Source organism: Piliocolobus tephrosceles, chromosome 4 (genome assembly GCF_002776525.5).
Source record: "Piliocolobus tephrosceles isolate RC106 chromosome 4, ASM277652v3, whole genome shotgun sequence".
Lineage (NCBI taxonomy): Eukaryota > Metazoa > Chordata > Mammalia > Primates > Cercopithecidae > Piliocolobus > Piliocolobus tephrosceles.
In genome coordinates this window covers 112,070,604-112,084,929 of record NC_045437.1, presented here as the reverse complement: position 1 = coordinate 112,084,929, position 14,326 = coordinate 112,070,604, and the positions used below count along the sequence as shown (strand labels likewise).

Sequence of the window (14,326 nt, the reverse complement as noted above, 5' to 3'; positions counted from 1 at the left end):
AGCCTGGAATCTCTCACGACGAAAGGCTATCCAATTCTGAGGCCTTGGTCCTATGTTAATTTAATGTGGATTAATCTTTTGAGACAAAATATTTAGTCATGTGTTGGCATCAGCAAATTAACATTGGCTTCTGGGGAAAAACTCCTGAGGAATAAAAATTCACATCACGCATTTTTCAAGGTTCAACATCGAAAATTTATCAAGTGTAAAACCCCAGTCTGTTTGGTACTGTTAAAACGATTAATATTACAAATAGCTGCTAGAAACAAGGCACATCCGACAACCTGAAGGACTGGAAGGAGAGGCAAACATTTTCCTTTCTGAAGGAGGAAAAGTTAGTTTCATCATTTGCATTTTCCCTCCCTCATGTCATCTGATGTCTCTGGTACATTTCCTAAATCAAAGACTTTCCTGGGGATTCTATTTATCAGACAGGTATTGGCTTTTCAGCAACCCTATCATAGTTGATTTATTAATATATCCTATAGACTTTCTGCACAATTCATACAGCGAAAGCCCATAGTGCCTCATAATTCCCACCTATTTTAAGTGAAAGACTTAATGCGTCGATGGGATCCGACATATGAGTGTTCACCAGCTCACTGTCAGTGCAGGTCTGAATAATTAGCACCAGCAGCTCTTTTTTGCAGATATTAATACTTTATATCATAAATGTCAAGCATAGCACAAAGATGCAACCAGAAAACCTCCGAAGGGAAGGGAGCCCATAAATCATGAAGGTTTCACTCTATTTTTCTTCCATTTTACTATTAGCAATATATACCCGGAGGATTTGCTGGGTCAAATGGTAGTTCTGCTTTTAGCTCTTTGAGGAATCACCATACTGCTTTCCACAATGGTTGAACTAATTTACACTCCCACTAACAGTGTATAAGGGTTTCCTTTTCTCCACAACCTTGCCATTGCCAGCATCTGTTGTTTTTGTTTTGTTTTTTTATTCTTTATTAATACCCATTCTGACTAGTGTGAGATGGTATCTCATCATGGTTTTGATTTGCATTTCTCTAATGATCAGTGATATTGAGTTTTTTTTTAGATGCTTGTTGGCTACATGTATGCCGTCCTTTGAGAAGTGTCTCTTCATGTCCTTTGCCCAGTTTTTAATAGGTTGTTTTTCTCTTGTACATTTGTTTAAGTTCCTTATATATGATATTAGACTTTTGTCAGATGCATAGTTTGCAAATATTTTCTCCCATCCTGTAGGTTGTCTATGCACTCTGATAATAGTTTCTTTTGCTGTGCAGAAGCTATTTAGCTTAAGTAGGTCCCATTTGTCAATTTTTGCTTTTGTCATGATTGCTTTCAGTGTCTTTGTCATGAAATCTTTGCCTGTTTCTAGATCCAGGATGGTATTGCCTAGGTTGTCTTCCAGGTTTTTATAGTTTTGGGTTCTACATTTAAGTCTTTAATCCTTCTTGAGTTGATTTTTGTATATGGTGTAAGGAAGGGGTCCAGTTTCAATCTTTTGCATATGAGAGACAGTTATCCCTGCACCATTTACAAAATAGGGAATCGTTCCCCATTGTTTGTTTTTGTCGGCTTTGTCAAAGATCAGATGGTTGTAGATATATGGCCTTATTTCTGGGCTCTCTATTCTGTTCCATTGGTCTATGTGCCTGTTTTTGTACCAGTACCATGCTGTTTTTGTTACTGTAGCCTTGTAGTATAGTTTGAAGTTGGGCAATGTGGTGCCTCCACTTTGTTCTTTTTGCTTAGGATTGTTTTGGCTATTTTTTCTAGTTCTGTGATGAATATTTTGGTAGTTTGATAGGAATAGCATTTAATCTGTAAATTGCTTTCGGCAGTATGGCCATTTTAATGATATTGATTCTTCCTATCCATGAGCATGGGATGTTTTTTCCATTTGCTTGTGCCTTCTCTAATTTTTTTTTTTTTTTTTTTGAGATGGAGTCTTGCTCTGTCGCCCAGACTGGAGTGCAGTGGTGCGATCTGGGCTCACTGCAAGCTCCGCCTCACAGGTTCATGCCATTCTCTTGCCTCAGCCTCCCAAGTAGCTGGGACTACAGGCACCTGCCACCTCGCCCAGCTAATTTTTTGTATTTTTAGTAGAGATGGGGTTTCACCGTGTTAGCCAGGATGGTCTCAATCTCCTGACCTCATGATCCACCCACCTCAGCCTCCCAAAGTGCTGGGATTACAGGCGTGAGCCACCGCACCCAGCCCATGGACATCTATTTCTTTCTGACTATCCATCTATCCTTTCTTCTCAGGCTGTTGGCTTTTCTATGAACTTGAACAATCTTATCATTTTTCCAGGAGATATCCAAATCGAAGTAGGTACATTTCTGAATCCAAAAAAAGAGAGTAATATTAGATCAAAAGGAAGTATTTTAAAGGGGTTTCTAGATTCTAAGGGTATCTCAGCTCTCCATCTTTGAGCTTCATCCCTTTCTTTGATATATTTCAATTGGTAAGTTATGAAGTAATTACAGTATTTATCCCAGGCTCCCTAGTTCTTACCTAACTGCAAATTGGTTTTTCTTCAACTCTTAGCAATTCTCATCTGATGTACATTATGATCAGAAACTTAGGCTACCATAGGGCTATTTTGACCATTTTGGAAGGAGTCAATATTGTTCTGCTGGGAAAAAAACTGATTCTAAAGTATCAAGTGGGCATTCATTGGCCACACATTCAATTTATTCAGTCTGACAGTGATGATAATATTCCAAGTCGCTGAGTGTTGTCCTTTACTTTCAAGTCACTGGGTCCTTACCATGTGCTGAATGCCTCATTCTGTGATCTATGGAGGCTTTTGATGGAGTAATTTCTCCTAGTGAGTTTTCTCTTACAATTTTTCACATATAAACTGTCCATATCATTTACCAATTCCATTTGACATTTGCTAAAATACAACCCTAACGTTAGTTCATGGGTTTGGAAATGGCATATAATGCACGTCTCAAAGAAATCTGAAACACAGGTGATCATTACAGCTGATTGTCTTTTGGAATTGCTAAACAATGCTTAGTGCAAAACGCTGTCCTCAATGCTAAGGAGAATAGTACTTGTAAAGTTCCCACCTTCTAGTTTGGACATTGAAACCTAAACAGGGGAGAGTCTTAGGCCCACTGTTAACACCATTGTTTGAACACGCTCCCCTCCTTAGGGAAGAATATTCTCTATCTTTATCAGCAGGGTATTTTTATTCAGTACATATGAAGGTTTTCTCCAATATGTTTCTAATTTGTGGTTAAGTCACCCTCATAAGGGACATTTCAGAAGCAGATATCTCTGGAAAATATTGCACATCGCACATATTGCCATTTCTAACAAAGTCTTTTAAAGTAAACTTGGGATTGATTCACAGAAGTATTCATGTTGCATTTTCATTTTGAATGTTTAAAAACTCCTCTTACCTGGTTCTTTAACAAAGAAAAAAATCAAAGGAAGCCAGCCCAAGGATAGTCAGAATAACCTGGTCTGAAAAAGCAAGAAAAAGGCACCTAAAGACTATCTAAAAGTTCTAGTCCCTCCAGTGTGCATCTCCAGCCACTGGGCAAGCATCCATTCAGTAAAACCCTGCTGGTTTTCAGTTTTCCCTTTGTCTTTTTACGAGCATAGCCTGCTCACTCTGGGCCCACAGGATGAGTGATTAGGGAGGTGTCAAGTGGAGAGATAGTGCCAAGTCTGGCAAATGAGTTTGTAGTTAATGTTAATGCTGGTTTTTCCAGAGGCTTTCAAATATATGAAGGACACTGCTTGAATGAGGAACTTTTAACCTTGCAGCTGGTCATTTGTTTTTCTGATTAGGACATGCCACTGTCTCAACTTCCAGGTGGTTGTTCACCCTAGGCAATAACGGCCTCTTGTTTACTAATCTCCAAACTGCCACGTGTTCCTGGCTTGTCATTGTGCGTCATCCTGCCTCTGAGTGCCAAACAATTGTGGAGAATCACTTTTGATCTTTTTCTCTTTGTTGTGTCAGAGAGAATCATAGAATATTTAAAAGTGTAGCATTTACAGAGAGAAACAAATATTGTGTGTGTGTGTGTGTGTGTGCACGCACGCGCATGTGTTTTAAGAGAGCTAATGTGGAATCAGGGAATTCCAAAACACAGAGCAAAACAATCCAACGATATGCATTTTCCAAAGTAAAACAACGCAAGATGAAACCCAGGTAAAAACACTGTTCCTCAGAAATGTTTTACATTAGCCAATTGCTATGGTTTAAATGTCCCTCCAAAATTCATGTTGAAACTGAATCTCCAATGTGTCAAGTATTGAAAGGTGGGGTCTTTAAGAGGTGAATGGATTGTATCAATTCATTCATGGCTTGATGTATTAATAATGGGTCATAATGGGAGTGATACTGGTGGCTTTACAAGAGGAGGAAGAAAGACCTGAGCCAGCACATTCAACCCTCTCACCATGTGATTCCCTGTGCCACCTTGAGACCATCCTGAGACTCTACCAGCAAGAAGGCCCTTATCAGATGCAGCCCTGGAGCTTGGATTAAACCTGCATAACTATCTTTAAAAATCACGTATTCTGTTGGAAGCAACAAAAACCAGACTAAGACACCGATCAAGCCCTAAGGGCCACACAGTCCTACTTTACAGTTTAGCGTTTCATTTGTTGCATTTATAATTCACTTCATTTCCATCCATCCATACCCTCCCCTTGTGAACAATAAAATCAGGGATTTTAGCAAAACCCCAGTGGTATGTACTTTCAGAATTGGGCAACATCCCATTATTACAGTAGGCTCTGAAGAATTGTTTCATTCTCTGGATGAGAGAAAGTCATGATGGCTAAGACTACAGTGGTCCATAATATAGTAAATCAGCTTGATGTGTGACTAAAACCATATTAAGAAAAAAAGGGTTGTTTCCCTGGATTCAGAAGGAGAAAGAGAAAAACAACTCTGGCTGCTTCAGGGAGACCAGAAAATCCATACCACAGAGTTCTAGGATTTTTTTTCAAAGCCTTAAAGCAACATGAGAAAACGGAAGTATCTTGGAGAAAAGCAGTCTCATGAACAACCCACTGAGAGGGAGATCTCAGCTTGGTTTTACATTTACACATTGTATCCAGAAGTTAAACATTTGAAAAGCACTAAAGAACTGATCATGGCTTGAAGGGGTCTGCTGGGAGGTGGTGAGAGAACACTCTTTTTCCCATGTCAGCATGAGATCCTAATGTTCACTGCAGGTGTCATAGCAACTGTTTTTAAATAAAATGTGTATTATTCATCAAATATTGGTATCCAGAATACGGTGCCACGTAAAAATTATTACAATACTATTCTCATCTCCATACAACTGGCTTGCGTGGCTAAGGGAGAGAAATGGCATAATTCTATGTCATGGGAGAGATTCTCAGCGAAGGAGGGAAGGCTTCCAAGAATGCTCCATTGCCCCAATTTGCTCCTCTAATTTCCCGTTTCAGAATCATCACCCACCTCTGCCAGAAAATATCTGGCGGACAGAGCACAGTGCTACAACCAACAAGACAATGGTTCAAGCTGCTGTACACCAAATGGGAAACGTTCGTAGCTGCAATTAAGAGATTCGACTTCAGAGAAACCGTATCTTGAAATTACTGAGTTCCAAAACTGCTCTCTCATAAGCTCTTTGTTAAGACTTTTAAATACTTTTAAAGTTGTAGTTCTTGCACATGGAAAAAAAATTCAAATAATACAAAAGGCTACAGTATAAGCCCCTTTCCAGGTTCCTGCCCCTTGGCCATAGCTAACCCTCATACTAGTTTGTATGCATATGCAAACATATATTTTTAATTTTTATTTTCATTCAACATTTGAAATCTTATACACTCTGTTCTGCACCTCACTGTTTTCACTTAGCATATCCTGGAGAACACTTAGTAACAGTAGTACATAGAGAGCTACTTGATTCTTTTTCATGACATCATGGCTTCATTTCTATTGGTTGCTATTTAGCTTGTTTCAGTGTTTTGGCCTGCAAATAACACTGCACTGTGTATATTGTCCTTTTGTCTTTATTGCCATAGCCTTTTTTTTTTTTTTTGAAATGGAGTCTCACTCGTCGCCCAGGCTGGGGTGCAGTGGCGTGATCTTGGCTCGCTGCAAGCTCTGCCTCCCAGGTTCATGCCATTCTCCTGCCTCAGCCTTCCAAGTAGCTGGGACGAAAGGCGCCTGCCACCATGCCCAGCTAACTTTTTGTATTTTTCGTAGAGATGGGGTTTCACCGTGTTAGCTAGGATGGTCTCGATCTCCTGACCTCATGATCCGCCCACCTCGGCCTCCCAAAGTGCTGGGATTACAGGCGTGAGCCACTGCGCCCGGCCTACCATAGCCTTTCAATGGGCCTCCTTGTCTTCCAAATTAATCCTCTCCAGCTTTCTAATTTTCCACATTCCTGCCAGAGGAGTCTATTTACACAGAGAGACTGATCTTGTCACACTCCCACTTTAACCTAACAGTTCTCCCACCACCCACAGAACACCTCCAAATTCCTCAGTAGGTAAAAATCCTCCATTTGCTGCCGCCTATCTTTTAGCCTCACCTCCTACCACTTCCCACCAAGCACTCATCATGCTGCCCACGCTGAACCAACAGCTAAAATGCTGCTGCCTTACTCATGCTACCATACTCTTGGCGTCATTTATCTTGAATCCTTCTTGGAACTTGCTGGATGTGCTAGGAATGATAGTAATCTTGACCTTGAGTTCTGTACCTGAACGCTCCAGGGAAGCCATATTTAACTGCTTGCTCCCCTTGCAGTTACCACCTGCTGATTCCAGGAAGACTCAGACACCTACAATAAACACACTCGTAGCTTTTTGTATGAGGTGGGAGCTGACCTGTTCCTGCCATCTACCTCCTGACACCTTGCCAGAACCTCTGACCCTGCTTTGCTGTGGCTGCTCTAACCCACGAGATGCCATAAACAAATTGCCTGGCATTCAAAAAGAATACTCAAATAAAAATTCTTTCCTGAAGGCACTCTAGTTCCTACTTGCGTTAGGCCATTGTCCGCATTGACGTAAAGAAATACCTGAGCTGGGTAATTTATAAGAAAAGAAGTTTAATTGGTCATGGTTCTACAGGCTCTACAAGCATGGTACTGCTCAGCTTCTTGAAAGCCTCAGTGAGCTTTTACTTATGACAGGAGGTGAAGAGGGAACAGGCACGTTGCATGGCCAGAGCAGGGACAAGAGAGAGGATAAGAGGTGCCACACACTTTTAAACAACCAGATGTTGAGAGAACTCACTATCCTGAGGACAGCACCAAGCCATGAGGGATCTGCCCCCATGACCCAGTCACCTCCCACCAGGCCCCACCTTCCACATTAGGGATTACGTTTCAACATGAGAATTAGACTTATTTATTTATTTAGATTTTCATTAAGCCACTTCCCTGTTCTCATCAATGATCCAGGCACATTCCCTGGTTCTTCACAGTCAGTCCTCTGGTTCCACTTTCAATTTGACAATACCAGGCATTGCCAGTTTCACCAGTCAGCAGATTTCCTTCCTCCAAACGCCTTCCCTGGCATTACTTCACCCAAGTTAAACACTGTATTTCCTCAATTCTAAAGTAGGATGATACTGTCCAGCTGGTGAAATGCCATTTTCCACCCTGCAAAGATATTGGCACAGGACAAATATACATTTGTTCATCAGGGCATATTCAAACAAACAGAAGTAACAAAAGTATAATAGTGGCATGTCCCTTTGTCCCCTCTCCAAAACCTAACATTACTGTATGCCACAGACAGTTAAATAGAGAAGCCACACACTTTAAAATGTGACTGTGGCTAAACAGTGTACCAGTCATGCATTGTGTTCAACGGTGCAGTTGACATTGATGCGATATGCCAAGCATTAGCAGGAAGATCTTTAATCGATGCCTTTAAAATGAATATTGTGTCTGGTTCCCCCCAACCCCTTCCTCTATCAATACTCACAGGAGAGCTAGGGGGAAGATTCTCTTTAGAATGGGGTCAGTCTTATGGGCAAATGGATGAATGGTCTATGTGTCATAATGTAAACAATTAGGGAACTCTGTTTTAAAACGTCCCCCGTGGGACCCAGTGTTAGATTTATTTCCTTGCACTAAGCCATTGTCTACAGAAGAGCAATATTAAAATACAAATATCTCTTTTGGCAGGGGCAGCAATATATTAATGCAAGAAGACAAATCTCTACACATTTGTATTTAGCAATTGCTACTCTGTTCAAAGATATTTTAAAGTAGATGTTTAAGAAGAAAAATAAAAAAAGACATAAATCCTTTAAAGAAGAGGTTGTTCTAGAAAACAGTATTAATCATAAACTGTTATGTGAGAAAGTGAGATTATAAATGAATGTAAATGAAAAAAAAGCTCAAATAACAGACTGCCCTCCTTCCTCTTAAAAATACTGGAAGAATGGCCGGGCATGGTGGCTCACGCCTGTAATCCCAGCACTTTGGAAGGCTGAGGTGGGCAGATCAACTGAGGTCAACAGATCGAGATGGCCAGGACTGTCTCCATCCATCCTGGCTAACATGGTGAAACTCCGTCTCTACTAAAAATACAAAAATTAGCTGGGTGTGGTGGTGGGCACCTGTAGTCCCAGCTACTTGGGAAGCTGAGGCAGGAGAATGGCTTGAACCTGGGAGGTAGAGGTTGCAGTGAGCTGAGATCGTGCCACTGCACTCCAGCCTGGTGACAGAGCAAGACACCGTCTCAAAAAAAAAAAAAAAAAAAGACTGGAAGAACAGGTTCCACAATGTTCATAGTGCTAATAACTGAGGAATAGAATATGGGTGATTTTTTAATCTTCATTTTATCTACTTCTTTTGCTTCAATTTCTAATGAACATACATTTCTATAAGAAAATGTCCTTAAAATGTATAATTACATGTATATATTCATGCACTTTTCTGTACGTTTCTGTTTAATTAAAGCATATCCGCAATGGAGAAGAGCATTTCTTGTGAAGTAGAATGAATAATTGGGATTTGAAAGGGAGAAGGATGAATGGCACAGATCCTTTCTCTCTTGAGAACTGAATCATGTGACCTAAGGAAAATTTCTTTCTTCTCTGGGACAAATGAGATTCAGAGCAGGTAGAATGAAAAGAAAAGGCCCTGGGAATGCTTAGGGCACATGGGCACACCTTGCCTTCTTCCTGAGGAGTTCCGTGAAGGTAACAAAATTTGAGACATTTCCTTCCTGGGCTTTGACATTTAAACAGAAGCTTCCTGAGTTACAGGAGTGGTGTAGGTCTTTTTCTGTTTTTTTGTTTGCTTTGCTTTTACTTTATTGTAGTAAGAACACAACATGAGATCTAGTCTCAAGTTTTTAAGTGTACGGTACACTGTTGTTGACTATAGGTACAGTGTTTTACAGCAGATCTCTAGAGCTTATTGATCTTGCTTAACTGAGACTTTATGCCTATCGATTGGACATAATCAATAAACATTAGACATAATCAATAAGGAATCATTGAGGTAATCTCACCATTTCCCTCTCCCCACAGAAATATCATTCCACTCTTCAATTCTATGAATTTTATTATTTTTGATACCTCATATAAATGGAATCATTCATCTTTCCATGATGGGATTTTTTTTTTTTTTTTTTTTTTTTTTGAGGCGGAGTCTCGCTCTGTCGCCCGGACTGGAGTGCAGTGGCCGGATCTCAGCTCACTGCAAGCTCCGCCTCCTGGGTTTACGCCATTCTCCTGCCTCAGCCTCCCGAGTAGCTGGGACTACAGGCGCCTGCCACCTCGCCCGGCTAGTTTTTGTATTTTTAGTAGAGACGGGGTTTCACCGTGTTAGCCAGGATGGTCTCGATCTCCTGACCTCATGATCCGCCCGTCTCGGCCTCCCAAAGTGCTGGGATTACAGGCTTGAGCCACTGCGCCCGGCCCATGATGGGATTATTTCATTTAGCATAATGAAATATGCTCAAAGTTCTTTCGTATTGTTCACATATGGCAGAATTTCCTTTCTTTTTTAAGGCTGAATCATATTTCACTGTTTGTATATACCGCCTTTTCTTTATGCATACACGTTTAGGTTGCTTACATATCTTGGCTGTTGCAGCAATGAATATGAGAATGAAAATATCTTTTCAGTATTTTTTAAGTAAATACCTAGAAGTGGGATTGCTGGATCAAAGGCAGTTCTATTTTTAATTTTTTAAAGAACTTCCATACTGTTTTCCATAGTGTCTGCATCATTTTGCATTCCCATAAACAGTGTGCAAGAGTTCCAATCTCTCCATATCCATGCCAATACTTGCTGCCTTTTGGTTTTTTGATAATAGTTATCCTGACAGGTGTGAGGTAATAGCTCATTGTGGTTTTGATTTGCATTTCCCTGATGATTAGTGACATTGAGGATTTTTTCCTATACCTATTGGCCATGTGTATATCTTCTTTGAAGAAACAGCTATTCATGGCCTTAGCCCATTTTAAATTAGGTTCTACAACTATTGAGCTGTAGACGTTCTTTATATATTTTACAGATTAACCCCTTATCAGATATATTGTTTGCAAATGTTTTCTCCCATTCTATAGATCATTTCTTCACTCTGTTGATTATTTCCTTTGCTGTGCAGAAGCTTTTAATTTGATATAGTGTCACTTGTTCATTTTTGGTTTTGTTGCCCGTGCTTTTGGTGTTATATTCATGAAATCAATATCAAGACCAATGTCAGGAAGTTTTTCCTCTATGTTTTCCGCAATGGGTTCTTCAGTTTCAGGTCTTATCTTTAAGTCTTTAAGCCATTTTGAGTTGATTTTTTGAAGGGTCTAATTCATTATTCTGCGTGTGGACATACAGTTTTTCCAGCACCATTTGTTGAAGAGACTATTCCTTCCCCATTGTGTATTTCTGGCATCCTTGTCAAAGATCAGTTGACTGTACATATGAATTTATTTCTGGATATATGTATATGGTATACATATACCTGGTGATAGGTATATGCATTTATTTCTGGGCTCTTTATTTTCTTGACTGATCTATATGTCTGTCTTTATGTCAGTACCATACTGTTTTCATTACTGTGGTTTTCTAAAGTATTGTGAAATGAGGAATTATGATGCCTGCAGCTTTGTGCTTCCTCAGGATCAATTTGGCTATTCTTGGGCTTTTGTGGTTTCGTATGAATTGCAGAATTTTTTTTCTATTTCTGTACAAAATGCCACTGAGATTTTAATAAGGGTTTCATTGAACCTGTAAATCACTGAGTGTTTATATTTTAACATTAAGTCTTCCATTCTATGAATGCAGGATGTCTTTCCATTTGTTTGCACCTTTTTAAATTTCTTTCATCAGTGTTTTGTGGTTTTCTGTATACAAGTCTTTCACCTCTTTCTTTATTCCTAAGTATTTTATTCTTTTTGGTGCTATTATAGATGGAAATGTTTTCCTAATTTCCTTTTCAGAGAGTTTGTCGGTAATATACAGAAACACAACTGATTTTCATATATTGATGTTGTATCCTGCAACTTTACTGAATTTGTTTAATAGTTCTGGAGGTTTTTTCCTTGAATCTTTAAAATTTTGGAAGTATGTAAGATCATGTTGTCTATAAACAGAGCTGTTTGTTTCTTCCCTTTCTGATTTGGATGCCTTGTCTCTTTTTCTTTCTTAATTGCTCTGACTAGTACTTCCAGTACTATATTGTACATATATGTTGCTGTGCTCTTGGTCTTACAGGAAATGCTTTCAGGTTTTTGACCACTGAGTATGATGTTAGCTGTGGGCTTTTCATTTACAGCCTTCATTATATTGAGGTACTTTCTATTCCTAGTTTGTTGGAGGTTTTTTGTTATGAAAGGGTAGTAAATTTTGTCAAATGCTTTTTCTGTATCTATTGCAAGGATCATGTGATTTTTATCGTTTTTTTCTGTTAATGTGGTGCATCACATTTATTGATTTTTGTATGTTGAACCATCCTTGCATACTAGGGATAAATTACACTTGGTCACTGTGTATGATTTTTTTAATGTGCTGTTGGATTTGGTTTGCTGGTATTTTGTTGAGGGGTTTTCTTAATCTATATTCTTCAGGAATATTGGCCTGTAGTTTTCTTGTAGTGTTTTTGTCTGGCTTTGGTATCAGGGTAATGCTGGCCTGATGAAATGAGTTTGGAAGTATTCCTTCCTCTTCAATTTTTTGGAAGAGTTTGAGAAGAATTGACATTAATTCTTTAAATGTTTGGTAGAATTCAACAATGAAATCATCTGGTCCTGAGCTTTTATTTGTTGGGAGGTTTTTCATTACTGAGTCAATCTCCATAGTAGCTGTAAGATTGTTGAGACTTCTGTCATGATTTAGTCTTGGTAGGTTGTATGTTTCTATGAATTTATCCATTTCTTCTAGGTTATTCAGCTTTTTTGGTGTATAATTGGTCATAGCAGTGTCTTATAATTCTTCTTATTTCTGTGGCATCAGTTGTAATATCTTGTTTTCATTTCTGATTTTGAGTCTACTCTCCTTTGTTCTTAGCCTAGCTAAAAGTGGTCTATTTTGTTTATCTTTTCAAAACTCCAACTCTTCATTTGCTGATACTTTTCTATTTCATTTATTTCTGCTCTAATCTTTGTTATTTCCTTCCTTCTGCTAATTTGTGCTTAGTTTTTTATTTTTTATCTAGTTACTTGAGGTATAAAGGTGGGTTGTTTGAGAACTTTCTTCTTTTTTAATGCAGGTTTTTACTGCTTAAACTTCCCTCATAGTATTGCTTTTGTTGTAAGTTTTGGTATGTTGTGTTTTTTCATTTGTCTCAAGGTATTTCTAATTTCCTTTTTTCTATTTCTCCTTTGACCCAATGATTGTTCAAGAGTGTGTTGTTTCATTTTCATATTCCTGTGAATTTTCCCATTTTACTTGTGCTGTTGATTTCAAGTTTCATTCCATCAAGGTCAGAAAATGATTTCAGTCTTCTTAAATTTGCCAAAACTGTTTCATGACCTGACAGGTAAGCTATCCTGGAGAATGTTCTGTGTACTCTTGAGAAAAATAGGTGCTGCTGTTGGGTGGAATGTTCTATATATGTCTATCAGATCCTTTTGGCCTATAACGTTGCTCATGTCCTCTATTTCCTTATTGATAGTCTGCCTGGATGTTCTATTATTGAAAATTGGGTAGTGAAGTCTTCTACAATTATTGCATTGTTGTCTACTTCTCCCTTCAGTTCTGACAACGTTTGCCACATATATTTAGGTGTTCTCATGCTAGATGCAAATGTATTTATTCCTGGTGGATTGAACATTTTATCATTGTATAATGTTCTTCTTTGTCTCTTGTGATAGTTTTGACTTACAGTTTATTTTGACTGATGTAAGTATTGTCAACCCCACTCTCCTTTGGTTACCATTTGCATGGAATATCTTTTTCCATCTCCTTACTTTCAGCCTGTGTGTGTCTTTAAATCTAAAATGAGTTTCTTGTAGACAGCATATTGTTGATCTCATTTTTAATCCATTAGACTATTTTATGTCTTTTGATTAGAGTTAAACTCATTTACATTTAAAGTAATTATTAATAAAGAAGATTTACTATCACAATTTTGTTAATTGTTTTCTGCTAGCCTTGTAATTCTTCTACCTGTCTTTTCCTTTCTTGCTGCTTTCCTTTGTGTTTAAAATTTTTTTTCTGGTATTGATAGGCTTTGATTCCTTTCTTTATTCTTCTTTTGGGCAACTTCTATTTTTTGTGTATGATTAATTTGGGACTTACATAAAATATCTCTTACATACAATATAACAGTCTGTTTTAAGCCAATCACAACTTAAATAATGTACCAAAACTCCATACTTTAATTTCTCCTCCCCCTACACACTCATTTTATGTTATTGTTGTCCCATTTTATATCTATTCATATTGTATATTTTATTTTATTTTATTTATTTTTGAGACGGAGTCTCGCTCTGTTGCCCAGGCTGGAATGCAGTGGCCGGATCTCAGCTCACTGCAAACTCCGCCTCCCATGTTTATGCCATTCTCCTGCCTCAGCCTCCCGAGTAGCTGGGACTACAGGCACCGTCACCACGCCCGGCTAGTTTTTTTTATTTTTTTAGTAGAGATGGGGTTTCACCGTGTTAGCCAGGATGCTCTCGATCTCCTGACCTCGCGATCCGCCCATCTCGGCCTCCCAAAGTGCTGGGATTACAGGCTTGAGCCACCGCGCCTGGCCCATATTGTATATTTTAGTTATATTTATTTTTTATACTTCTGCCTTTAACTTTTATGCTAGAATTAAAAGTGATTTTTCCCATCACCATTAGAGTAATGCAGTATTTTGTATTTATCCATGTATTTACCTCTACCAATGAGTTTCATACTGTCTTGCTCTGTCG

General features: G+C 38.7%; 1 protein-coding gene across 1 annotated transcript in view; it reads right to left on the bottom strand.

Moving 5' to 3' along the window:
• LOC111527450 (collagen alpha-1(I) chain-like) overlaps nt 1-6,723 on the bottom strand; it is a 39,663-nt gene extending 32,940 nt beyond the window's left edge. The window contains exon 1 of the mRNA XM_023193733.1: nt 6,613-6,723. Within this exon, the coding sequence (XP_023049501.1) occupies nt 6,613-6,723 (111 nt within the window). The remainder of the gene's footprint in view (nt 1-6,612) is intronic.
• Nucleotides 6,724-14,326: the final 7,603 nt, after the last annotated feature.